Source organism: Ctenopharyngodon idella, chromosome 12 (assembly GCF_019924925.1).
Source record: "Ctenopharyngodon idella isolate HZGC_01 chromosome 12, HZGC01, whole genome shotgun sequence".
NCBI classification, from domain to species: domain Eukaryota; kingdom Metazoa; phylum Chordata; class Actinopteri; order Cypriniformes; family Xenocyprididae; genus Ctenopharyngodon; species Ctenopharyngodon idella.
In genome coordinates this window covers 3,016,870-3,042,079 of record NC_067231.1, presented here as the reverse complement: position 1 = coordinate 3,042,079, position 25,210 = coordinate 3,016,870, and the positions used below count along the sequence as shown (strand labels likewise).

Below are 25,210 nucleotides of genomic sequence, written 5' to 3'. Positions count from 1 at the left end.
TATTTGACAACAGTCTCATAAATGTTCAAATCATGACCAAAAAATCAGCCAATGCGCATGTGCAGTCATAACCAATACTTATTCCGCCATATTGTGTTGCACTCTCTCCCGTCAATAAATGAGTGCACCATCTTTGTAAAATCTTTGGTACAGCTACTGAATCTTTAAAGTTACACATAGAGGTGAGAATCACACTTACAACACGTGTCGCTGTTTTAAATATTTGAAACACCTTGTGTGAGGCCCAGTTAAGATGTATCAGGTCAGCGGGAGTAGAAAAGTGAATTATTAGTTTGACTAGTCTCCAAGCATTTTGCCAGACTGTAATGCAAAAATATTCCACAAGGGGCCTCACTCGATTGTTTTTGGAAGTGTGCCTTCTCGTTGAGTATTAAAATGTACATTCAGGAACTAATGTACTTTTGTATAAAAAAGAGAGGTGTATAAATGCATTAATATTTTGATTGCGAATATTGGCAATTTTTTGTTTTGATTATGAAAAGGAAAACTTTTTTTTTTTTTTTTTTCAGAAATATGACAGTTCCCTACCCGTTATCAACATGCATCCCAAGCACAACCCCTGGAAATAAAGTAGAAATTAGGGTAGTTGAGTGAAAGCATCGTCGTTTGTTTAATTCATGCTTAGAGAAAGGCACTGAGGCCATGGCAAGAAGATAACATATCCAGCATCCAGTTGACCACATAAACATGCTTTATTTCAACATCCAAAATAATTAAAAACATCTTGAAATACTATACATGTACAAAATAAGTACAGATCCTTTGTTGGAACCATTGAAGGGTTTATTTCTTCTGTTTTTCTTTTTGCCGCCTCATTTCAGTTTTTATAAGAAACCTTTCACTGAAAACAAATCAAACAAACGAAAAAACAAAAAAAATAAAATGGAAAAGAGATGTGCATTGCATTTTGAGAGTAGAAATAAAATCTGGAAACGGGGGGAGCGGCATGTACAGACAAAAATAAGACTTCTCTAGAAACTTCAGGAAGGGGGAATTGGAAATGAGACGAACTGGCAATCAGTCCATCCACTTAACCCATATCAGATTAAGTGCAAATCTACAGTAACCAACCTATCCAGCTGTTTTATTCTCCTCTTCCGCTGACACTTTGATAAGAGCAATTGCATCACATTGACATCAAGACATTCTGTTGACATTTAGCACCAAAAAGGCCCTGCAAGTGTAAGTGACAGTATAAAAATGAATGAGTTTGTTTTCTCTCAAATACAAACACACGACAAACAGGACCTAGAGAGGAAGTAGCACCTTTTAATACCTGTTACTAATCGTTTACTTTGCTTGAATAAAAAAACTGCCCTTGTTTCCCCCAAAATCTCCTTACATGCACTTTTTTGTCCTGAGGTAGCCTTTATATCAAGATGACGTCGTACCACCTAACTCTGTTCCCTGTGTGAAGTTTTGTGAGTTTTTCCTCACTTTCGGTTAGAAGGAACAAGACACTTGGCTGTCGTTTGTCATATTTATTCAACACCAGAGAATGGTACATTAGCATTTGCTTGTTTTTCATTGTCCTTTTGCAGTGGTCAAAAAAAGTCACCAGGTGGTAGTTTTCTTTGGACTCCAGGGGGCGGGGCGTTTTACAAGTATATATTATTTTCTTGTTGTCAGCTGACGCAAAGGATTCTCACTAAGTGTCCATGATTGTGATGCTGGCTGATGTAGTGGTCCTCGATTTTGTTTTAAGAATGTTTCTCAAGATGAGAATCACAACAAGCACCGTCTTCAAGGATTCAGGTTTAAGCACATGGACCGATTGCAGCCGAATAAGAGTTCGGGCTTTTTTTTTAATGAACAGGAAAAGATTTGAAGATGACTGCTAGAAAAAAAACAGCAAAGTCATGTCCAGATTTTTCTTTTTACAAGAAGCAGACTGGGCCAACTTCTACGCCGAATTCCTGATCGGGAGCACCAATGTCCATAGGAGCGATATCAATGATTGGCAGACGAGATGTTTTCGTTGTCTTATAGTCAATGACTGTCTTGCCCCATGTGCCAGTGTGTGACTGTGGAAAACAAACAAACAAAAAAGGCAAATTAATTATGATAAGATTAATAGAGTGATGCAGAGACGACATATTTTTGAAGGCCAAAAGCTGGATTATTTTACGATTATTTTAGCACTTCCTGAAGCCAATGGGTTTTTTGAATGGGGTTCTGGTTACATGCCTGAAATAAGGTCTGTGGTATTGTCACATTTTATTCTACGACATAAAATACCTCAGTAAAAGCCCCTTGTGATTTTTATATTTCTTTTACTTGTCTAACAAGTGGACATTAAACGAAAATAGTAAGTTGTGCGCACGATTTAACAAATCCAGGGAACGAAATAGTAAGTCATGCACACGATTTAGTAAATCGAGGGAATGAAATAGTAAATTGTTTGCACGATTTAGCAAATCGAGGGAATGAATTAGTAAATCATGCGCACGATTTAGCAAATCGAGGGAACAAAATAGCAAGTCGTGCGCGCAATTTAGCAAATCGAGGGAACTAAATAGCAAGTCGTGCACGTGATTTAGCAAATCGAGGGAACGAATAAGTAAATCGGCCTACAAAAACGTCATCCCTGCAGTGCTCTATTTAACATTATGAGGAAGGAAAGAGACACAAATATGGGAGCAAAAGAAAAAGCAACGGCAGAGATGGCGGGGTGCTCACCGTGCAGCCATCCTCGCTGACTCTGTATGTGAAGCGGCTGTTGCCCTCCGCCCTGATCTCGATGTCATTGGAGCCCTGCAGGAGCAGAGCCTTCTTCAGGTTGCCTGTGGCCTCGTCCATGTAGGCGATACTGTTCTTGCAGTGGTAGGTGATATTCTGAGAAGCCTCATTGGACATCAGGCGCATGAAGGTCAGCTGAATGTTAACATCCTCTGGATCAGAGCCATCGCTGCCATACTGGAACTACATAGAGGACACAACAGAACGTTACTTCCTGTGTTCATCAGAAGATCGTGACATATTTTGACCACTAGTGAAATCTGTTTTGGATTTTTGTTCTCGAGAGCATCTTGAGCTTGAGTGAAAGATAGAAAATCTTATCATCTGAACAAAATTTCAATGTCAAAAATTTGATTATTAGATTCATGTTTTAGTAATAGTGCAGAAATATTTCTTTAATTTTAAGTTATAAAATACATTTTTCAAATTCTGCACTATTTGAGCAAAGAATCAAATTTGTAACTAATCAAAATTTTAATAAAATTCACAAAACATTTTTTGTAATTAATTTTTTTTTTTTTTAATTTATTGTTTGTTTGTTTGCTTGCTGGAACTGGTTTCAGCCTGAAAAAATCCTATATATGTGCACATAAAAATGTATTTTAAATATAAAATATATTTTAAACAACGTAATGAATTTGGTCTTTTCCCAGACTGTGTCTCTGTATATCCTATAAGGTCTTGACGTACCTGGAAGCCATTAGGCATGGACTCTCCGAACCAAACATGCTTCTTCTCTCTGATGTTCTTGCTAGTGTACCAGTTCTTCATGGGAATGGTGGTCTGAGATGGGCTGACGCAGGTCTCGCCAGTCTCCATGTTGCAGAAGACCTTGATGGCGTCCAGAGGAGAGCCCTGGTTGGGGTCCACCCAGTAGGAACCTTGCAGGAAAAACAGATTTAAGTCATTTCAAGAGCTTCGAAACTGACGATAAGTACAATACATCTGAATTTGATTTACAGCAGGATGCTGGAACTGGCTTAAAGCAAATCCATGCTTACCGCTCTTCCATTCAGGATGGCACATCCTGAGGTCACGGCACATGCGGGCAGGGTTGCCCTGGGTTCCTTCGGGGCTACGGATGTTCTCAATCTTCTGGCTCAGAGATTTCAGGGTGGTGTCAACCTCAGAATCGCGGTCGCGAACGCTGGCATCATCAGCTCTGTAGCCTCCACGCAGAGGATCTGGACCCTTCTCGCCCTGTGGTATGGGAAGGAAGGGCTCACCAATGCCAGCAGGTCCAGGAGGACCTGGAGGTCCAGGAAGACCAGGAGCACCCTAGTTAAGAGAGAAAATGTCACATGAGTACATCCAATTGGATGTTATTTAGATCTGTTGAAGACCACTAAAAACAGCGACCACTTAAAAGCTCAAAAGAGACAATTTAGCAGTAAAATTGTGATGATATCAGACTTACAGCGGGTCCCATTTCTCCACTGCGACCACGGGGTCCAGGAGGTCCGACGGGTCCAGGAATACCATTGATGCCATCCTTACCAGGAGCTCCATTGGAACCAGCAGATCCCTATGAGATCCAGATGGAAACCGTTTGGAGTATTACAGTGTTTGCATGCAGAAGCTTGATTTATCATTTCAGAGCAATGTTTTCAGAACAAAACACTCCAAACTATCATATGGCTTCAGAAGACTTGGAATACGTAGTATGAACTACTTTTAAGGTGTTTTTTTTATGAAAACTGACTGTTTATGATAACTAGGCTACTATTTTCTAGTTGAAATTGGGTATAACGCATAACAGTGACTATAATGTGTATTTTAGTGATGGGAATGGCATATGTTGAGTTTTAATATTTGGAGAAAGATTTGGGCTATTCTTAATTGGCCTGTTCATTTCTGTGAGGCTACTTTAAAACAATCTGTATTGTTTAAAGCTTTATAAGAATAAATGTGACTTGACTTGACTTGACTATTATTTAAGTGAGGTCATATAAAATCCATCATACGTGATGTGTTACTTACACGAGGTCCAGCAGGGCCAGTGGGTCCGGCAGGTCCTTGGTCACCAGGAGATCCCTAAAAACGTTCAGAAAGCATCAAATATAAGGGTCAATTTTCACTCTAACTTGAGAAATCCACTTCGAATGTCTGAATTTGCAAAAAGATTGTTCAGATTCATTGGTAACTGTGACATTATGCTGACTTACAGGAGGTCCAGGAACTCCAGCCATTCCAGAGAAGCCACGGTGTCCCTTCATGCCTCTCTCTCCAGCCTCACCAGCCTCACCCTTGTCTCCACGTGGACCAGCTGGACCCTGCAGGTAGAGAGATGAGAATGATCAGACTGGTGCCGAATGACTGAAAAAAAACTACAAGTTGAATATAATTGATAAAAACAAGAAATTCATACCTGGCCACCACGAGCACCAGCAGGACCAGCAGGACCAGCAACACCAGCAGGACCCTGGAAAGAAGTGAGAGAGAGAGAAAAAAAACAATGTTGAACATCCACAATCATGGCATGAGATAATTCAGCATAATATATTAATATTTCATATAATCCTTATGACAGAAGTTTTTTATGTTACCAGTAACACTTTACAATAAGGTCTTAATGTATTAACTAACATGAACTAACAATGAGCAATACATTTGTTACATGTCAGTTCATTAACCAATGTTAACTAATGAAACCTTATTGTAAAGTGTTACCGTATTATCAGTGCAGGGTTATTATTGTTAACTAAAACTGAAACCATAAGAAAACATTTCCATTACTTGAAATGAAAAAAAAAAAAAACATTAACATCAACATTTCTCATTTTCATTCAGATTAAGTTATAGTACTAAAACAACTGCAATTTATTAAAAAATATATAGATATATTAAAAAAAAAAAAAAAAAAAATTAAATAATAAAAATGACAAAAACACACACCAAAAGTTCTAAAACTGTAAAAATGAAAATAGAAAATATTAAAATAAAATCTAATTCAAAATAATAATAAAAACTATAATTTTGGCATAGATGCATTACATTAATGTATTCATTTAGTTGTACATTTTTACAAATAAAATGATTCTGGTAAAATTTTCAGAAACAATTCTGACATATAAAAACTTACAGCCTCTCCACGATCACCAGTCTTTCCAGATGGACCCACGGGACCAGGGGCTCCAGGAGCACCGGGGGCGCCAGGAGGACCGGGGTTGCCAGACTCACCACGGTCTCCCTACAGCAAACAGGGGAGTTTTACAAAACTGCAAAACTGTTCTTTTAAACTGGAAGCACCAATTACATATTACATAATTTATGTACAAATTACATGCATTCATTTCGTAAGGGATAATAAGCAAACCCGGATAGGGTGATAGTAGGGTGATAATGACTGTATATAACCCTATAACCATTAACCAGTTTTTTATTAAGTGTCTAATACTATGTTCTCAAGTCAAAAATTTATTTTGCTCCTATTGAGGTCGGGATATGGGTATGGTTAGGTTTAAAGGTAGGTAGTTAAGATGCAATTATACATATTTCAGATAACTAAAATATTTTTATATATCTATAGAATGCCTTGATTGGATAGGATGCCTAAGTAAGAACGTGTGATTGTGCTTACCTTTGGTCCGGGTGAACCATCACGACCAGGAGCACCATCATGTCCAGGATTACCCTGCAGAGATGAGTGACATAATGGAAATAACTCCATCACACTGCACCGAATGTGGCCATTTTGTTGTCTGTCCAGACAAAATTTGGTTTAACATACGTCTTGAAATCTCTAAAGTTTGCTCACCTCACGTCCAGCCTCACCAGGAGCTCCACCCAGTCCAGGAGGTCCCATTGGTCCAGGGGGTCCACGCTCACCAACAGGCCCAGAGGGTCCCTGCTTTCCTGGCTCTCCCTGAGGTGATGGGTAGTTGAATGGATATTATGAAGGATGGCAACTAAAGCAAAAGTTTACTGCAGTCAAAATGCATTTGCAACCCAGTTTACTTCAACAATGTGACGTATTTCAGAGTAAAATAGAATATTTTCACATGAGAATGAGGAGAAAAGTTTGGGCTTGGATGAAGAATTTGCTGAAAGATTATGCAGACAAACATGTTTTTTATTAAAGCAATATGACCGGGAATGCACATTAAAGTAAACAGGGTCCATTTAGATTTTATGATGACTTTATTTGCTTTTTCAAAACATTGGGATCTATAAATAAAATCTGTTGTTTAAGAACTTACAGAAGGTCCAGGGAGACCGGAGAAACCTCTCTCTCCTCTTTGTCCAGGAAGACCAACAATACCACGGGATCCAATAACACCAGGAGGTCCAGGAGAACCAGCAGGACCCTAAAGACCATGGGATAAGAACTAAATTGAGCTGGATAATGACAATATTGTCTTCTGTAAAGCTGCTTTGATTTGAATTTGTTTCAGAATTGATGGACTCTGCAACATTGACACCATTTTGATTGAACTGAATCTTTAGCTTGGTAATGGCACCATTGTCTTCTAAAGACCTGCTTATAGCTGAATTGAGCTCGATTCATATTGATGATCTTTTGATGATCATAATTATCAAAGAGCTGCTTTACAGCTGAAATTGAATTTGTTTCAAAACTGATGAGCTTTGCAACAACGAAGACACTGTTATTGAACTAAATTGAATCAACAATGAACCAAATTGAGTTGAATAATGACACTATTGTCTGCATTGGAGCTGAAATTGTATTCATTTCATAACTGAAGAACTTTCTTTTTTTTTTTTTTACTGTGAAGCTGCTTTGAATCAATATGTATTGTATTAAGCGCTATACATGTGACTTGACGGCAGAGCAAACTGAAGGTTACTTTCAATTCGGCATCACAAGTGATTTTTTTTGTAGCTGCGGTGATGAAACTATAGCCGCTTTTCCACCATAAGGCCAAACGGTTCCAGTTATATTTCCACTTGAGCTTGGATCAGTACGGCACGATTACAAACTGTTCTCGGCCTGGAATTCTCAGCACGGTTGGCTAAACGAAAAATTAAAGAATATCCACACCGACTGGTGCGGGATCGGCACAGAACGGAACGGTTAAACAATGGTGGACAAGCGGCTTATGTTTGAAACTATGACTACTTACAGCAGGACCATCGGGACCAACGCTACCCCTCTCTCCAGAGGGTCCTGGGGGTCCAGCAGCACCGGCCTCTCCAGGGCGACCAGCAGGTCCCTTCTCACCACGGGCACCTCTCTGTCCTTCTTTACCGGCAACACCAGTTGGGCCAGGGGGTCCAGCAGCACCCTGAGAAGATATGCAATGAAATTAAAAGTTTTGAGTCAGCTAAAGAAAAGCTTGTATTAAGTATTTGTTTAGACCAGAGATTCCCAAACATTTATGTCAGCTGAACCTCTTCTGGCCTAAAATATTTACTTCAAGTACAAGTACTTTGAAGTTAATATTTCAATAATTTAACAACACATTCACATGTCCATGGTTCTCTGATGTCAGGTAATGGTCACATAACATGCAAATAAATCATTTAATATTTTAATTTTATTATAAAATTATTTTGATTTCCCATAAAGCCCAGGTTGGGAAAGTCTGGTTTAGACCTTGTTTAGAATAAACAATACTTACAGCAGGACCTGGAGGTCCGACTCTACCAGCAGCACCAGGGAAACCAGTAGCACCCTATTAAAAACAAAAATATAAACCAATTTTAAATTTTTCGTTTCACAGAAAAGCATGTTAGGGGTTAAATGATGAACTACATGATACTACTACCTGTGTGAACTTGAATAGAACTGACTTTAAATAAAATAAGTTTTATATTTTATGCAAAGAAAGTTATGTATTTTTTGTCCACATATGCATAATTGCTAAAATGTTTTGAGGTTTCTGAATAAATAGTTTCTAAAAGTCCAGAATATTAAACTAAAACCATTAAAAAAATATTACTTGAAATAAAATACATGTTAACTGCTGTTGTGCTGTTATGTGTGGATGCACAGTGAGGTTTGCTAACTAATTTTGTTGTATTTTATGCAATGACAATAAAACAGAATTGAATTTAAATAAATTAAAATATAAAAAAATCTTAAACTTATTTTATTTTGAGCTAGTTGCCAAAGCAACATTTCTCATTTTCATCCAGTTTAACCTGATGTAATTAAATAACTAAAACTGAAAATAAATAAATAAAAAGCTATATAGACAATAAATATGTCAAAACACACAAAAAAACTGAAAATGGAAAATGCAACTGATAACACTGATAGTAAAAAAAAAAAAAAAGATAATATGGTCATGTCTTTGAATTGTGACTAATTTCTATTTTTTGTAATAAATGACTGATAGTATTGAATCTTACAGGAGGTCCAGCACCACCACGAGCACCCTTAGGTCCAGTAGCACCAGCAGGTCCCTGTCAAAAACAATAAGAATAATAAGAATATTATATAGGATATTCATCTATCTAAGTAGAACAGAAAACTGATAAAGTTAAATACCTGAGGGCCAGCGGCTCCGACGGGTCCAGCAGGTCCAGGAGCTCCAGCATCTCCCTTGGGTCCGCTGTCACCAGTAGCTCCCTTAGCACCAGGTTGTCCGTTGGCACCCTGCATTCACAATAAAGACACTTAAGTTCAGTGATTTTAAATACCACATGGTAAGAACTGATAGACAAATGTGGGATGTGGGAATGTTTTACTCACAGGAGGTCCAGCAAAACCAGCAGGTCCAGGAGCACCGACCTCACCGCGCTCACCCTGGGAAGATATGAGACAAAAATATATCAGTGACTTGCAATAAATCACTCACAAACTGTATAATTCAAATGCAATTATGTAAAGCCTGACATATTAAAATAACTGCATAAAATGCATATAAATATCAGCTGTCACTCTGTATCTCTCAATAATGATGAGATGATAGTTTTAGAATTATGCTGAAAGGCCTTTACTTATTAAAAACTATCAATCAGATGACAGAAGACATGTAATAGATTGTGTGCAACAGGTTTTTCAGCAAAGTTTTGATCATGTTGATGATTTAGAGGCCAGCAGATGAAGAGCAATGGTGCAGTCTTATGCTGATCATAAATTGTGTGTGCAATTGTGTGCATTATTTTTTGGTGTTTATGTCCATGTTTCATGAGGTTTTCGGTAGCATCCTGATAACTTACAGGGGAACCACGAGGGCCAGTCAGTCCTGGAGGTCCAATAGCACCAGACTCTCCCTAAAACACAACCACGAAAGGACAATCATATACAAAGCTGCTTTATTGTAATTCTTTTAGTGACAACAGTAATTAAATGCTACATAAAATTGATCAGTACTAAGGCAAAAACAACATTTTAATGTCAAAGAAAATGAGAAAATGTAAGCTTTACGATAGGAATATAAATCTATCAATGCTAATTATCTAATAAATGTTTCATATGTCTTTACCTTCTCACCAGGAGCACCACTGGGTCCAGAAGGTCCAATAGGGCCGGTCAAACCACGCAGACCATCCTTGCCAGGAGCCCCATCAGGGCCCTTGGGACCACCATCACCCTAAAGAGAAAGGACAACTGTTGTGAACATACAGCAGGATGTGACATCATCAACAGTTGCTGTCAGTATAATTTCGATTTGGTAACAAGTCATGTTTGGTAAACACTTGTGAAAACGAAGCATGCTTAATTGTATTTACTATGCACTTGTGCACTTTAAATCTTAAAAGATAACATATAAAATAATATGAATAACATAAGGCCACTTAAAGAGAGTACACTTTCATGAGTATGTTTTTTAACACACTTAAGTACACTTTTAAGAAGTGCACTTTGTAACATTGCCAAAATACTGTAAAGTTTTAATTTAAAGTGCATTTTAAATAATTGTTTTAATCATCTTTTGTCATGCTTTAAAGAACGCTTATTTTTTAAAAGTACTTGATTATAATTTTAATTTGATATTACACTTAAAGTTAATATATATTTTAAATGTTCTAAATCACGACATACAAGTTTCGATATAAATTACATTAAAGTATATTTTAGTTGATCATAAATGCGTGTCAGTACAAGACAATAGAAGTAATAATGAAAGTCCTACTTAAGTGGGTCAAAAAAGTACTCTAACGTTTAACTAACTGCACTTAAAATAAATTTAAACTACAATACATTTATTTAATTGCAAATAACATCCAAACCTGAAAACATCACATTCAGTTCACAATTAAACATATAAACACTCTTTTTAAAAGTATGCTAAATTGTACTTTTTCACAAGGGTATGCTTGCTTGAAAAACAAGGTTGTTGTGCAAGAATATTTGATGGCAGAATCGAAAAAATGCTTTAAATGTGAGTAGAAATGTGGACTGTTATGAATCTTACTCTGTCTCCTCTGGCTCCAGGCATTCCTCCAGCACCGCGCTCTCCGGGCATTCCCTGCAGTCCAGCAGGACCGACACCGCCAGGGGCTCCAGCAGCACCAGGCTCTCCCTAAACACACACAAACACAGAGAGAATTAGATCATTTCTCAAATATCACTATTCTGAGTCATAATTCTATCGAACTGGGAGTCTTACCTTAGCACCATCGTTACCAGGAGAACCAGGGGCTCCACGGGGACCGGTAGAGCCGGCAGGTCCAGGAGCACCACGCTCACCAGGGAAACCTCTGTCACCCTGCGCGAGACATTTAGAAACATCATTCTGCTGTATTTCATCCCAGCTGACTAACAGAAACGATATACTAGAGAAGTGAGGTAAGCGGGAAGAGGGAAAAAAATGACTGTTAGAAAAGAATAAAAATATATTTACTGAGGTTTATAATTCAAACAAGTGAATATATTACTCAAACTACTAATCTCACATTTACACACAAAAAAGAACAGATCTTCTAATTAATTGGAAAACTAATTCTGAGTATTTTCGACTATAATAGATGTATAATAAGTTGATATAAGACCAAAAATGTTATTTTTGTTATTTATTTTATAAATGTTAGTTTTTTTTTAAATCAAATCTCACAATTCATGCAATCAGTTGATTATTCAATATGATCTTAGGTTCCTTACAATATATATATATAAATATATATAAAATTAATATATAAAATAAGATATAAAAATCAATACATGTTCTTACAATTCTTTATAGTTTCTTCATACTATGAAAATTTGCTTCGTAAGTAAATTTATTTTGTTTTAAGGATGTTAAGATATTTTTACTGAAAAACAATATAATAATACTGATACTAAGAAAATGTTTTTGTTTGTTTTGCAATGGAAGCATGATAGTAATAATAGTGACAATAAGGTAGAAGCAGAAGTCAGATTATTATTTTTTATAGTATAAACACAGTACGTATATATTATTTTTATAGGTGCAATGGAGCTTGAGTGAGTATTAAGGTTTGATCAAGATGAAGAATATCTGCGGGTTTTTTCTATTTAAAGAGATACTCACTCTTGAACCAGAAGGACCAGGAGGACCACCTTCACCAGGAGCGCCCTGTTGAACAGTGAACATAATAAATAACACAGAACAAAAAAATTGAACTCTTTTATTACCAGTATGTTTTTTATAATGTGATTGAGTAGGATAAAGGCAATTTTATACAACACATCTTCCTGTGTTTACAATTTGTTACTGTAACTTAAAGTAGAAAAAAATGCATAACATGAAATATGTAACTCCTTGAGCTAACACAATTATGTCCAAGTGACCACACATACCTGATCACCAGGTTTGCCAGTCTCTCCAGTGGCACCCTGTGCACCTGGCAGACCCTGTAAGAGAATAAACATGGATTGCTTAAGTTCAATCAAGCGACTAAACCAATGATTATTATCTACTAATCTTAACAGTCTGACCAGTAAACGTATTTTCATCTAAATTACACTTAAAGTAAATATAACAAGGGTGTTCATGCGTACCTGGAACCCGGGAGGACCAGCAGATCCCTGTTCTCCCTTCTCTCCAGATGGTCCCTATGAGATCACAGACCAGTGAGAAAGTTAGAGCAGAAACAGAAACAGTTTTTTACCATATCAACTTTAAGAAGTTCAAGCACACATACAGCAGGTCCAGGAGCACCAGGAGCACCGATATCACCATCTTTGCCAGGAGCACCCTATAAAAATACACAGAAACAAACACTGAATCATAATGAACCTGCTCAGACATGATTCAAACAACTGTCTGGAGGTTACCCTCTTTTCTTTTACCAAAGTGACTTGGCTAAGTGTTCAAAGCAATGCTTAAGGCTGCATAAAGCTCAGAAATCACTACAAATCTGTGTGATTCAGTACGTACCAAAGCACCAGGGGGTCCAGTAACACCTCTCTCACCGGGCTTACCAGACTCACCCTAAGAGGAATAAATCAATGTATTAAAAATGTCAGACATATCAAATAATAGTCAGAATAATGTAATTTTTAGAAATGGAACAAGACAAAATACATTAAAAAACAAAACAAAAAAGTTTGCATATGTCTTTTTGTTGAGAATTTTAGAGGAGGTTTGATCAAGATAAAGCTATTTAAATATATAATTCATACATTTACCGCAGTAACTTACATCAGCTCCTTTGGGACCAGGGAATCCCATCACACCAGGTGCACCACGAGATCCAGCAGGTCCTGGGGGTCCGGGTCGGCCATCTTGTCCAGGTACACCCTACAGGTTAATTAAACATTACTTTAAATACAAAATCTCATATGAATCTTATATTGCATACAAAAAAAATCATAGCTCCAAATGATATATATTCAGCTTACAGAAGGTCCAGCTTTGCCATCAGGTCCAGGGCTTCCAGGGGCACCAGTCATACCCTACAACAGGCATCAGGTTAGGTGAAAATACAGACTATATATACTACTAATATGGTTATACATAACATTAAAGAGCCTTCTCACCTTAGATCCAGGCAATCCTGGCTCTCCTGGGCGACCAGCCTCTCCAGTGGCTCCTTGAGCTCCTATTGGTCCATTAGCCCCACGCTCACCAGGGGCACCCTGCAATTTAAATGGCCACTTTTAGTATTTCACCAACAGCAATCTTCTGCAGGACCCTGGACAGCTCCTTCTCAATGCATTCCAGTGAGCAGTCAGGACTAGATTGAGTGCTGTGCTGTTATTTAATACATGAAAGCCTTCAAAAACACCCAGAATAGTCTGTAGTTTAATAGCAGATGATGTAATTTTGGATATGAATGTTGATATATGGGTTAACCTACACTGAACAGAACTATGTAAACCTGACCCATACTCTGATGTAACTTCATTCCTATTAAATAATATTTCTAACTTAAAATCAGTTTGTTATCACATGCACTACTGGTCAAAAGTTTGGAATCATTAAAATGTATTATTGTTTTGAAAGAAGTCTCTTATGCTCACCTAGGCTTCATTTATTTGTTAAAAAATACAGTAAAAATAATAATATTGTGAAATATTATTACACTCTTTTAATATATTTCAAGATGTAATTTATTCCTGTGACGGTATTAATATTTTTGTGGAAACAGTGATACTTTTTTTAGGATTCTTGAAATCAGTTTTAATCTATTTAATGTGTCCTTGTTGAATAAAATTATTATTAATATCATTTTTAATCTTACTTACCCAAAGCTTTTGAATGGTAGTATATCACAAAAATATTACACAACTATTTTCAACACTGATAATAATCAGAAATGTTTTTCTGAGCATCAAAGCATCATATTAGAATGATTTCTGAAGGATTATGTGATGCTGAAGACTGGAGTAATGATGCTGAAAATTCAGCTTTTATCACAGGAATAAATTACATTTTACAATATATATTTAAATAGAAAACATAATATTTCACAATATTACTCATTTTATCAAATAAATGCAGCTTTAGTAATTCCAAACTTTTGACCGGTAGTGTAAAGCACATTTTAAGGTTACCAGATAAAACAAATACTAAAGTGTTCAGAAATAGAGTACAGATTAGCAAGATTTCCGGCCTTGATTTGTGAGGTCATTAATCTTACCCCGGGTCCAGGTGCTCCATCACTACCAGGCAGACCACGGTTGCCAGGGGCACCCTTTTGAAGGAAAAAAACAAAAGGTGAGAAACAAACAAACAAAAAAGCATGCTGGAATGGAATTGTCACAGTTTTGGTGAGGTTAACCTACACGGGCTCCAGGGGGTCCGACAGGTCCTGCACCACCAGGCTCGCCACGAGGTCCTCTCTTTCCTTCCTCACCAGCAGGTCCGGCGAGACCTTGGGGTCCAACTGGGCCCTAGCACAGAGAAGAGCAACTATTACAGGAAAGGTTTCTGTAAATATTAGAAAATTATCTATGCTTCAAAGATACTTACAGGTTCTCCCTTAGGACCGGCATCTCCCTTAGAGCCTTGGGGACCTGGATCACCCTGGAATTACAGTATAAGACGTAAGATGTCTGATCTCAGCCCACCATGCTTTTATTCTTCAGACTCTTCTGTATGCAAATCAACTTAATGTGTGTTTGTATAGCTGGAGAAAAAAGGTTAAGTGCCCAACTCAAGGGCACAGACAGTGTTATATTTGAATTACTTGAATTACAGCAGATCTTTAACATCTAATGGCTGGAATACACTACATGACTTGTTTATTTATGCTATATCTAGTAGTAAAGAGGAAAAGATGATCACCCTGAGCTGAGACCTTGTTTCATAACAAAAGTAACAGCTTATTGCGATTTATTGGATGGGAGGTGCTACATATAATGTTCTGTTCACCCATCAACTGAAAACAATATGGGGTAAATCAAAATGTATATATAATTGGAAAATCATATTTTCAGTCTGGCCTTTTAATACATGTTCTAAAGTCGACTCAAAAATATCAAATGTGTTAGATCTGTTCTGACTGGATGAAATCACAGCCTGAAGCTATAAAAAAAAAATTCAGAGCTACACATAAATCCGCAGACTCTGGCTCTGATTTTCAGAAAATAGCATCTACTGATCCCAAATCTGTGCAGAAGTCATGTACTGTATCCAGCCTTAAGTCACACTTCCGGTAAACTGAGTTTCAGAACTAAAGATTGCAAAAATGACATCCTGAAAGCACTGAAACATTACTACACTTTTCTTGCATGCATAATAAAATGCAGTATACATACATTGTTTCCCTTGGGGCCAGGAGCACCAGAAGGGCCAGGGGGTCCAGCTGGTCCACGGGAACCTGGGAAACCAGGAGCGCCAGCAATACCAGCAGCACCCTACAAAACATCATTGCAAATCAATAATTAAAACTGGCTCATATTGCCATACAGAGAGCAACAGCATAAATAAAAGATAAAGACAGATTGGTGTGGGATAATATATATAAATAAATACTTACAGGAGATCCTTTGCCACCAGGAGCACCATCAGATCCAGGGGCTCCCTGTGCAGTGAGAAGAAAAGTCCATAGTTAAAGCTAATCATATTCATCTTATTCTCCACACCTCCTTTAAATGAACTTATTTAAATTTATTTAGATTATACTCCAATCACACTTTGTTTTGAAGCCACTTTCAGCTTTAGGTAGGCTCTCCAGTTTTGCATTTTTCATACATTTTATACAAGATAATATTTATGCATTGATATCTTAATTGTACGGAGCCCCTAAAGGGACATCATGGTGATTTGGAAAAAAAATATCTTTTTTTTTTCCCCATCTCATTTTTTTCCATCACCAAGTCCTTTTAGGGGTTCATTACAATCTACCTGTCTTCCTTCTCTCTCACAATACACTGTCATTTAAATGTACCATTATTCTGTTGCTGCTATGCAAGCACAGGAAATGTTCATTTAAAATCTTTCTAGCAAATACACAGTTGTGTAATTCGAGATGGTGTTTTGTGATGTAAATACTCACAGCAGGACCGGTGGCACCAGCGGGTCCAGGGTTACCAGGCTCACCACGGGGTCCCTGGGGTCCCTCTGAACCACGACCTCCAGCAGGGCCAGTTTCTCCCTACAGAAGGAAAAAAAGGTGAATTGTCAGTTTATTTATAAGAGGGTGACTCACACTGGTATTTACATTCATATCATAGACATTTTTATCCAAAAAAAATATATTTTATTGGTACAATGTACATGCATTGATCAAGAAACAATCAATTGCTGTCTGAACATTATAGGAAGTACTTATAGTATGTATTTGCTTTAATGAACATGTCAACTGTTGGAAGCTATACCAATCCATGACCATAAAACATTACTTAGGCCAAAAAATGATTATGTACAACGTACTTATTTAGTTCATACTGTATTGCAAATGTACTTGTACTTATTATAGGGTTAGGGTTAGGATTAGGGTTTGGTTTAAGGTTAGCTGCATGCAATTATGCATAACTTAATGTTGTTACTATAGAAAGTAATTACACTGGATTACACTGTGAAATAAAGTGTAATCCAGAACAATTTTGCTGCTTTTGAGGTGGCATATGGGTAAGTTTATGGACAGATTTGGTGGTATGGGTAGGTTTAAGGGTAGGTTAAGGGGATGTACATATTTATGTATGTATGTACACAATAAGCGAATTGTATCAAATTATTAATATAAATGTTAGTACATCACTTATAATAATAAAAAATGGGTCCATCATTTGTAGTGTGTCCCATACCTTAGCACCAGCACCACCAGGGAAACCAGGAGGACCAGCAGGGCCGGTGGGTCCCTAATGTAGCAGAAAAATAATAATAAGACCATTAAACACATTATAATACATAAAAATGATTAATACGACTCATCCTGCTTTGATCACTGTAGTAGGTGTAACAACATGTACAAGAAACTAAAGCATTATTCACATCAGGATTAATCTAAACAATTCTCTAAATCAGCTGCTTCATTTTCACATCTGAGAATGAGTACTATGAACATTAAATTGTATTTAGTATCAATAAAGACAGAGCATTGTGATACTTGAACAGATTCTTATAGTAAATAACTGCTGTATTACCAGAATATTGCTCTTAAGAGACTTACGGGAGGTCCGGCAGCGCCAGTGTTGCCATCATTACCGCGAGCACCCTGCAGAAAACAAATAAAAGATGACAATCGTCCATCTTTATGAACCAATAATGACACTGAATGATGGCCTTGAACCCTGCCTGAAGATTTTGCCTTTTGAACAAGTCAGCGATTCTTGGATCAACAACAACTGTATACCTGAGAGCATTTAATACGAGTAGCATATAGAATTCAATTAGTTTTGATTATCTTAGACTTGTGGTGCATTCTCATTTTGACATTTGTAAATGGTTGCTCATGGTGAATTAATAAGAGTTAAGTTTCATTGTATAAGCTGAATGGTATATTAGAGGTCTATATACACAGTAGAGGTGAAGATGTAATACTCTGCTGACGGTTCATATTAAAAACTGATTTTAAAAATTTTATTTTTTTTAGTCTCTACTCCACAGAGACAATAATGATTGGATATGACACTTACAGAGGGGCCAGGGGCACCAGGGCGACCTCTCTCACCGGGCAGACCACGAGCACCCTGAAAGAAGCAGATGAAAGAGGAAATGTGAGAAGAATGGCATCATTTCGAAGAACTTTTCATGGACTTTAAATCCCATGTAGAATCACTCACCATGGCTCCAGGAGTACCATTCTCACCAGGAGCACCAGCCTCTCCCTGTAATCAGAGAGGAGACACAATCAACACAGAACCAACACTATATCGGTACATCTGTAAAGTCAAATTAGCTTGCATGTTCACAGACCAAATCTGATATCTGCATAGATGAGAAATTACAAGAGGATACAAATGAAATAAACGTCTCACCTTGGGTCCAGCAATGCCAGCGTCTCCCTTAGCTCCATCTAGACCAGGGAAACCCTGTAAGAGACAACAGAAAACATTACATTACTAATGTATATATAAATATATATTGCAAACAGTATTGCACACAAAAGTGAAAAACAAATATCGTGGCCAATATTAATGAATAAACAGATAAAAACATGTAATAAAATAGAAAATTTAAAAAATATATATAATAATTAATAAATAGATAAAATGTAATAAATGTAAAAAAATAAAATAAAATATATATAATTTTTTTAAACAAATTATATATTTGTTATATTTTAAGCAGTATTGCACAAAAAATGAAAAATATACAATATTAGGTAATAAACAACAAATACAAATCTAATATATATTTATATATTTCAAGCAGTATTGTACAAAAAACACAATATTACTTAATAAATAAATAAAAAAGCATTATATATATATATATATATATATAATTAATAATTAGTAAAAATTTAATAAATGTAAAACTAAAAAGTAAAATAAACATATCATTTTTAACAAATTTATAAATGTGTAATGAAATGTATGTGTGTGTCTATCTATATATATATATATATATATATATATATATATATATATGAAACATGAATAAATCATTAAATCATTTAAAACTAGTAATTAGTGTAATTATTCATAAACATGAATAAATAATTAAATAATTTAAAACTACAATAGAAAGGTAGGGTCATACTCACTCTGTGTCCCTTGATGCCAGGGAGTCCAGGGGTTCCTGGGAATCCACGAGCACCCTGTGATATAAGCAAGAGAATATAATCATGATGAGTTTGAATCTCTTTCCACCCGGTTTGATTATTTGACTAGTAAAAAATGATGAGCGTTTAAAATGTCTTCATTCCAGTGAGCAAGCATCATGTCTTCTTGTACTCTAGTATAATACTTCATGACTATGTCTGCAATATATCTGCAGTAATTTGTGTGTATCAATGAGGAAAGCATGTGTGAGCACCTGAGGCCCAGCGGCTCCACGCTCACCAGGGCGACCTGCTTTGCCAGCTTCACCCTGAGGAAGAGCAGAAGAGAGATAAGAAGGGATTGAGAAGAGACTTAAAGGCCTGTGCTGTATTATTTGAGTTTGGCTCATCTGACGGCCTGATTCAGAGGTGATTCGAGTGAGGAAAAAGAAAACTCACATCCTCTCCGTTCTTTCCAGGAGGACCGGAAGGACCGCGAGAACCCATTGGACCCTGCAGGCAACAACAGCAGAAGAATAATGTTCACAAGCTGCTGGTAAAATACTCATGTTTTGTAAAATGTGAAGAGCTCTATTAAGTAGCATATTTTCTTTGCTGTCTTCACTTCACAGTAAAACTGAAGCACAGATACTCACAGGAGCACCAGGCTCTCCAGGCTCGCCTGGGGGGCCAGTGAATCCCTGAGGGCCCTGTTAAAAATACACACAAATACAGTTATATATCAGACGAGAGATACTGGATGGATAATATGCCACATGAGGTTTAGAGTCCAGTTTACTGACAATACTCAGGACAGACCAGCTGATTTATTTGTTCTAACAAAACAACATCATTTTGTTGTATAACAATAGAAATAGACTTACAGGTGAACCTGATTGTCCAGGGGGGCCACGGGGACCCATGGGGCCCTAGAAGAGAGAAAACAAACTGTTAAATAGAGATAGAAAATACTGTAGTAAGTATAACACTACTTATATTCTACATCAGTTACATTTTTGTAGTTTAGAAGGACTCCTTTGAAAGCAGTAACCTAATAGTGCTATCTAGAAAGTAGGGTAGTCAATTACAGATATAATGCAGGTATATACATAATAAAAGTGAACTATGATAAATGAGATGTACACAAAAGTGCTGAATATAAATGAGACTGTGAATCACTGTAAAAGTGAGGGATCACTGAGAGCAGATTACAAATGATCTATTTTGTCTGAATGGTCTATTCTGTGTGAGATCATGAAGGGCAAGAGAAAGTTGACGTACTGGTGGTCCGGGAAGAGCAGGGCCGCTGGATTTCTCACTGCCATAAGCCATCTGGGAAAGGAAAGACTGTAGGGAACAAAGAGAACGAATGAGTGAGGGTTCGCTGAGCAGAGCTTTATTGGTTTCTTGTGATTATCTTCATTTCATCATTTACTAAAGCACAGTTTTCTTTTAATGTCAGACTATTAGCTAATACGCTTTGTAAATGCTATAAAGTGACATGTCACAAATACCTCGGCTGTGTCAAACCCTTAAAACACAGCTACTTTGCTTTTATAGAGCGCATTGTGTGCATTTAATCCTGTCGACCCAGAATTCTCAATAGTGGGAGCTGTTCACACAGTTGGTACTGAACTACAGAAGCTTCATACACCTCTTGTTTTTCTTTAAAACTTTTAAAAACATATCATTTATTTTATTTCTTAATATATTTTTTTTTAATGCCAAACGAGCGGTATTCAACATGAAGATCACTACAAGATTTATGTTTTTGAATACAGGCCAACATGGAAAGATTGCCTCAAACTTGATTATAACGATGCTGACTCAACCAAAGCAGAGTCACAGTTTTACAATGTCAAAATTGAGTCGCTTACTCCGCCGCCGAGGTCAAGGTTTCCAGGAAGACCAGGAGGACCAGGAGGTCCAGGGAGTCCGTTCTCTCCGGGAATACCATCTCTGCCAGGAGGCCCTGGAGGACCCTGAGAAACAAACACAGCGGCCGTACAATCAGAACAATGACACATCAGCCAACTCTTAGTTCAGTGTGGCTGTGATGAATGTTACACATGATCATCCATTTAATCTTTTCCCTACAGATGACCTGCCTCGATTCTTTTAACAAAAACTGTACATAATGCATATAAAATATCATATAAAAACTGAAATGGTAATGAGTAACACCAAACAAATGCTAAATCTGCAACTTTCACGTTATGGAGGTCAAAGGTCAGTAGGACAAGTAGAGGTCAGCAGGTTAAAAGCCTCAAATGCTCCATAAATAGCACCAATTCTTTTCATTTGCAATGGATCTTCAACATCAATACAAACTTTTTGTCTCATTCAGGCTTTGTACTCTTGAAAACAAATGTGCTTATTGGTCTTTTTATAGGTGTACTAGAATAACCCAGGTTATATTATAATGATAATGATTTAGTGTTCAAAAACAAATAATCTACTCACTGGGTCTCCGTTTGGACCGACAGGACCCTAAAAATGGAAAAATGAGAAATGTTATGACACGTTATATTGGTGTTTGCTGTAAATATAACATAGAGGGGTCTTTTATGTGCTTAATGTACATTTATTCATGGTGTGACAAAAAATTAAAACTGAATTATATATATATATATGTGTGTGTGTGTGTGTGTGTGTATATATATATATATATATATATATATGTGTGTGTGTGTGTGTGTGTGTGAATGAGGTGCATGATAAAAAATTTGAATAAATTCCCACTAACCACAGGATCAACAACTGGAGAATCTGTAACATAAAATATAAATAAAATATAAATATATTTCAGAACTGTGTCACCTTAATCAGCTCAAGTAAAGATAAAGCTCAGAGGACTGATCCAGAATCTCAGAAATATGGAGATACTTTCATTAATAAGATTAACAAACATTATTACTTCCTTTGAAGAGATTGGTAGTTAATGTACATTCAAATAGGTTATATATAAATATATATATACATGCATACATATGTGCTTATTTGAATGTACAGGAACAATTGATCACTTCACAGTATGTATTGTGTACTGTTCAGAGAAAAGAAAAATCATGTTTCAGTGTTTAAAAAGTATAATTAGCCAAATGGCAATAAAAACTACAAGCAAAAACATCCTTAATCCCATGTAAAAACATCAGTGGTGAGAGAGAATCCAGTGATGTGTTTGCACTCCACAGGTCTCAGACATGATGACAGGCCAATGAAAGAGATATTTCCCAGATCATGTCCTTAAGTGTTTGCACACTTGAGGGCGACAGAGCTAGTATGACCGCAAGGTGCGTGTGACTGCACAAAAGGTGTTGAGTGTACCGTCGAGGCAGACGGGGCAGCATTCTCCATCGGGAATCTCTGGATTGGGACAGTCTGATGTATCCTCGCAGATCACCTCATCGCACATGATGGTCCCGCTGTCACAGACGCAGATTTGGCAGGGCTCAGGTTTCCATACATCCTTGTCGTTGTAATTCTGACCATCCAATGTGCAGCTACCGAATGAGACTGTAAGGACAACAGCTATGAATTAGCACAGTCAATCACATTACCATGTCAACAATCTAGTGGATTGAACGGTGGGAATGATTTGAGGGGCCGACAGGTCCAGGGGGTCCACACCCATTTCAACATTTTATTTTAAAAGATTAAGGGCACTGAAATCCTAGCTGCAAAGTTTTGCCAAATATGTAGCTAAACGTTGGCTTCCCTCGAAATCAAAGTGACCCATTACAAAAAATAAGTAGTTTCATTTAAACTTCAATTTAAATGTTTTCTGGATAAAATAAAAGACAACATAGACTTCTGTGTTACTTTCAAGAGAACAAATATGGCATTTATAATCCAAAAGCACAAGATATGCATATGCAGCGTCTCCAAACTAAACATTGATGATGATCATAAACCATTACGATCAAGTATACAGAGCTAGTGTAACGCCATATTTATTATTTATTAATTGTTTTCATTTAAAAAAGGAAGTAAATGAAGCTAAAATGGTCTAATGGGGCGTGGTGCACAATGATGATGGTATGGAGGATAGGCCTGCATCCCCCTCATCGTGTTTCAGACCTATGCAGTATTAAAATCCACCGCTTGGTGGCGCCAAAGTCTTGCAAAAGCACCGTCACGCCCCGCAATTGGTGAAGTACAAACCAGAGGTTTTCCCCTATCAAATAAAACTCTTCTTCGTCATTCTAAAACGCTGAATTTTATTTCTATTGTTAAACTTTAGATGCTGTGTAAGCTAAAACTGTCAAAACGACTATTTCACGAGTGACGGGTGCACCTAGTCTATCACGAGACAGTGTAATCCAGAGATAAGCGGTTATATCCCGTTATCGATCGATAAAAAGCATGACAGAATACAAACAGGCGTAAGAATGAGAGGATACATGACATTAAATGCACTCTCGTTCTCTCCCTCTCTCATCCGTGTCGAGTTTTTCCTTTAGCGCATCCTTCGCTCGAGGACATCACATACCGCGCGCGCGCGCCCGCGCTGAACATGTAACTGCACGCGCGCAGCAAACAAGCGCTCGAGGAAGGAACACAAATTCCGCGTGCGGCAAGATGGAAAAATTACATTTTCTAGAAGATAAAAAAATGTTGATGAGAATAAAAAGGTAGTTTTTATTTCCTCCTCAAGACATTCCCAAGAAGTTTTAGATTGCAGGTCACTTGCAACAAGACAGCTGAAAATTCCCCTCTTGAGTTCTCCAATCTCTTCTGTCAAGCATCTTTGCAAAAAAGCAGGAGTAAAAATCATATACTCACTATCATCCTCTCCTTGTCCTCTCACCACAAGGACCACTGCGCAGAGCAGCAGCCCTAACCGGATATCCACAAAGCTGAACATGTCTAAAAATTAGACATGTAGACTCTTTGAGGCAAGGGGAATCCTGTTTTGTCCTCAGTCATACACGTAGGGTCCGGTCTGTGTAACTCCAATCCAGACCCCAGAAGAAACTCCCTACTGCCTAAACAAATGTTTGACCCTGGCTTTTATATGCCAAAGTTTTGGGGAGGTGCTGAGTGCGCAAGATATCTGCTACATGTTCAAGTCAAAGCGAGTCCCTCCTTCAGCCAAGACTAAGGGCCGCCTTAAAACATGTCAAACTATTCGGAGTCCTCATTACAACGTGGACATTTTGAAACATGGAGAAGTGTGTCAGGGATTCTGGATATCGTGCTTAAAAAGATAAAGGGATCAAATCTTCTTATCTGAATCTCGGGATGTCTATAGGTTCAGCAGTTTCATTTCGACTTGGACAAGTTGGACCCTCTTATAGTGGATGTGATCAGTTCATGTTTTGTTTTTTTACTGATAAGCATTAATTTTAGTTGCCAAATGGCGATCATATTCTGTAGTTTCTTTATTTGATGGTGAATTGAGTTACTGCAATGAGCTTTTAATGCTGAATTTGAATGAGACGAGGGTTTGAGGAACATTTAAGATGTTGTTGAGGAAGAAAGTAGGGTTTACTCTGTAAATTCTGTCATCATTTACTCACCTTTATATCATTTCCAAACATGTATGACTGTTTTTTCTTCTGTAGAACACAAAAGATGATGATGGTTTGAAAAAAGTCACCTTGTTTTGGACCCCAACGTCCTTGAAAATGTCTTCTTTCACATTTCACAGGAAAAGAGAAAGTCATTAAATGAGTAAATAAAGACAAAAATTTCATTTTGGGTGAACTATTTCTTTAACATGGCCATATAGGCCCAACGGGATCCTTCTGTTTTTAAGTTCATGAGCTAAAATTGAATACAAATATGAACAAAATGAATCAACAAAATAACTGAATAGAACTGAAATAGAATTCAAACTTGAAACAAAATGCATTAAAATATTTATCCTCTTCATGATGGCATCCCTTAATACCAGAACACGAACACCGCAGCTAGTGCCACAGATGAGATGTGAAATAAATAGATGTCTAATGGTTTAGCCATAGATGGAACAACA

General features: G+C 37.2%; 1 protein-coding gene across 3 annotated transcripts; it reads right to left on the bottom strand.

Annotated features, from left to right (window-relative positions):
• Positions 1–694: 694 nt before the first annotated feature.
• On the bottom strand, positions 695–24,227 carry col1a1b (collagen, type I, alpha 1b). 3 transcript variants are annotated; one of them, XM_051914845.1, is made up of 51 exons: positions 24,016–24,227; positions 22,558–22,746; positions 21,977–21,999; positions 21,694–21,720; positions 21,108–21,212; positions 20,512–20,577; positions 20,115–20,159; positions 19,887–19,940; positions 19,690–19,743; positions 19,506–19,559; positions 19,234–19,287; positions 18,503–18,556; positions 18,308–18,352; positions 18,161–18,214; positions 17,695–17,739; positions 17,330–17,383; positions 16,579–16,677; positions 16,060–16,104; positions 15,839–15,937; positions 15,051–15,104; positions 14,864–14,971; positions 14,719–14,772; positions 13,616–13,714; positions 13,478–13,531; positions 13,278–13,376; positions 13,014–13,067; positions 12,778–12,831; positions 12,635–12,688; positions 12,434–12,487; positions 12,165–12,209; positions 11,283–11,381; positions 11,088–11,195; positions 10,155–10,262; positions 9,889–9,942; positions 9,419–9,472; positions 9,215–9,322; positions 9,076–9,129; positions 8,343–8,396; positions 7,845–8,006; positions 6,960–7,067; positions 6,518–6,625; positions 6,341–6,394; positions 5,843–5,950; positions 5,129–5,182; positions 4,926–5,033; positions 4,741–4,794; positions 4,178–4,285; positions 3,762–4,038; positions 3,451–3,641; positions 2,701–2,943; positions 695–2,045 (listed from the first exon to the last, which is right to left on the bottom strand). In XM_051914845.1, exons 1-51 carry the CDS (start codon positions 24,095–24,097, stop codon positions 1,899–1,901), a joined length of 4,338 nt encoding a protein of 1,445 aa, XP_051770805.1. In that variant the 5' UTR covers positions 24,098–24,227; the 3' UTR covers positions 695–1,898. The 3 variants fall into 3 exon arrangements, with proteins under 3 accessions (XP_051770805.1, XP_051770806.1, XP_051770807.1); XM_051914846.1 differs by lacking the exons at positions 9,076–9,129; positions 9,215–9,322; XM_051914847.1 differs by lacking the exons at positions 4,926–5,033; positions 5,129–5,182; positions 5,843–5,950; ... (5 more) ...; positions 9,076–9,129; positions 9,215–9,322.
• Between the last annotated feature and the right edge of the window lie 983 nt (positions 24,228–25,210).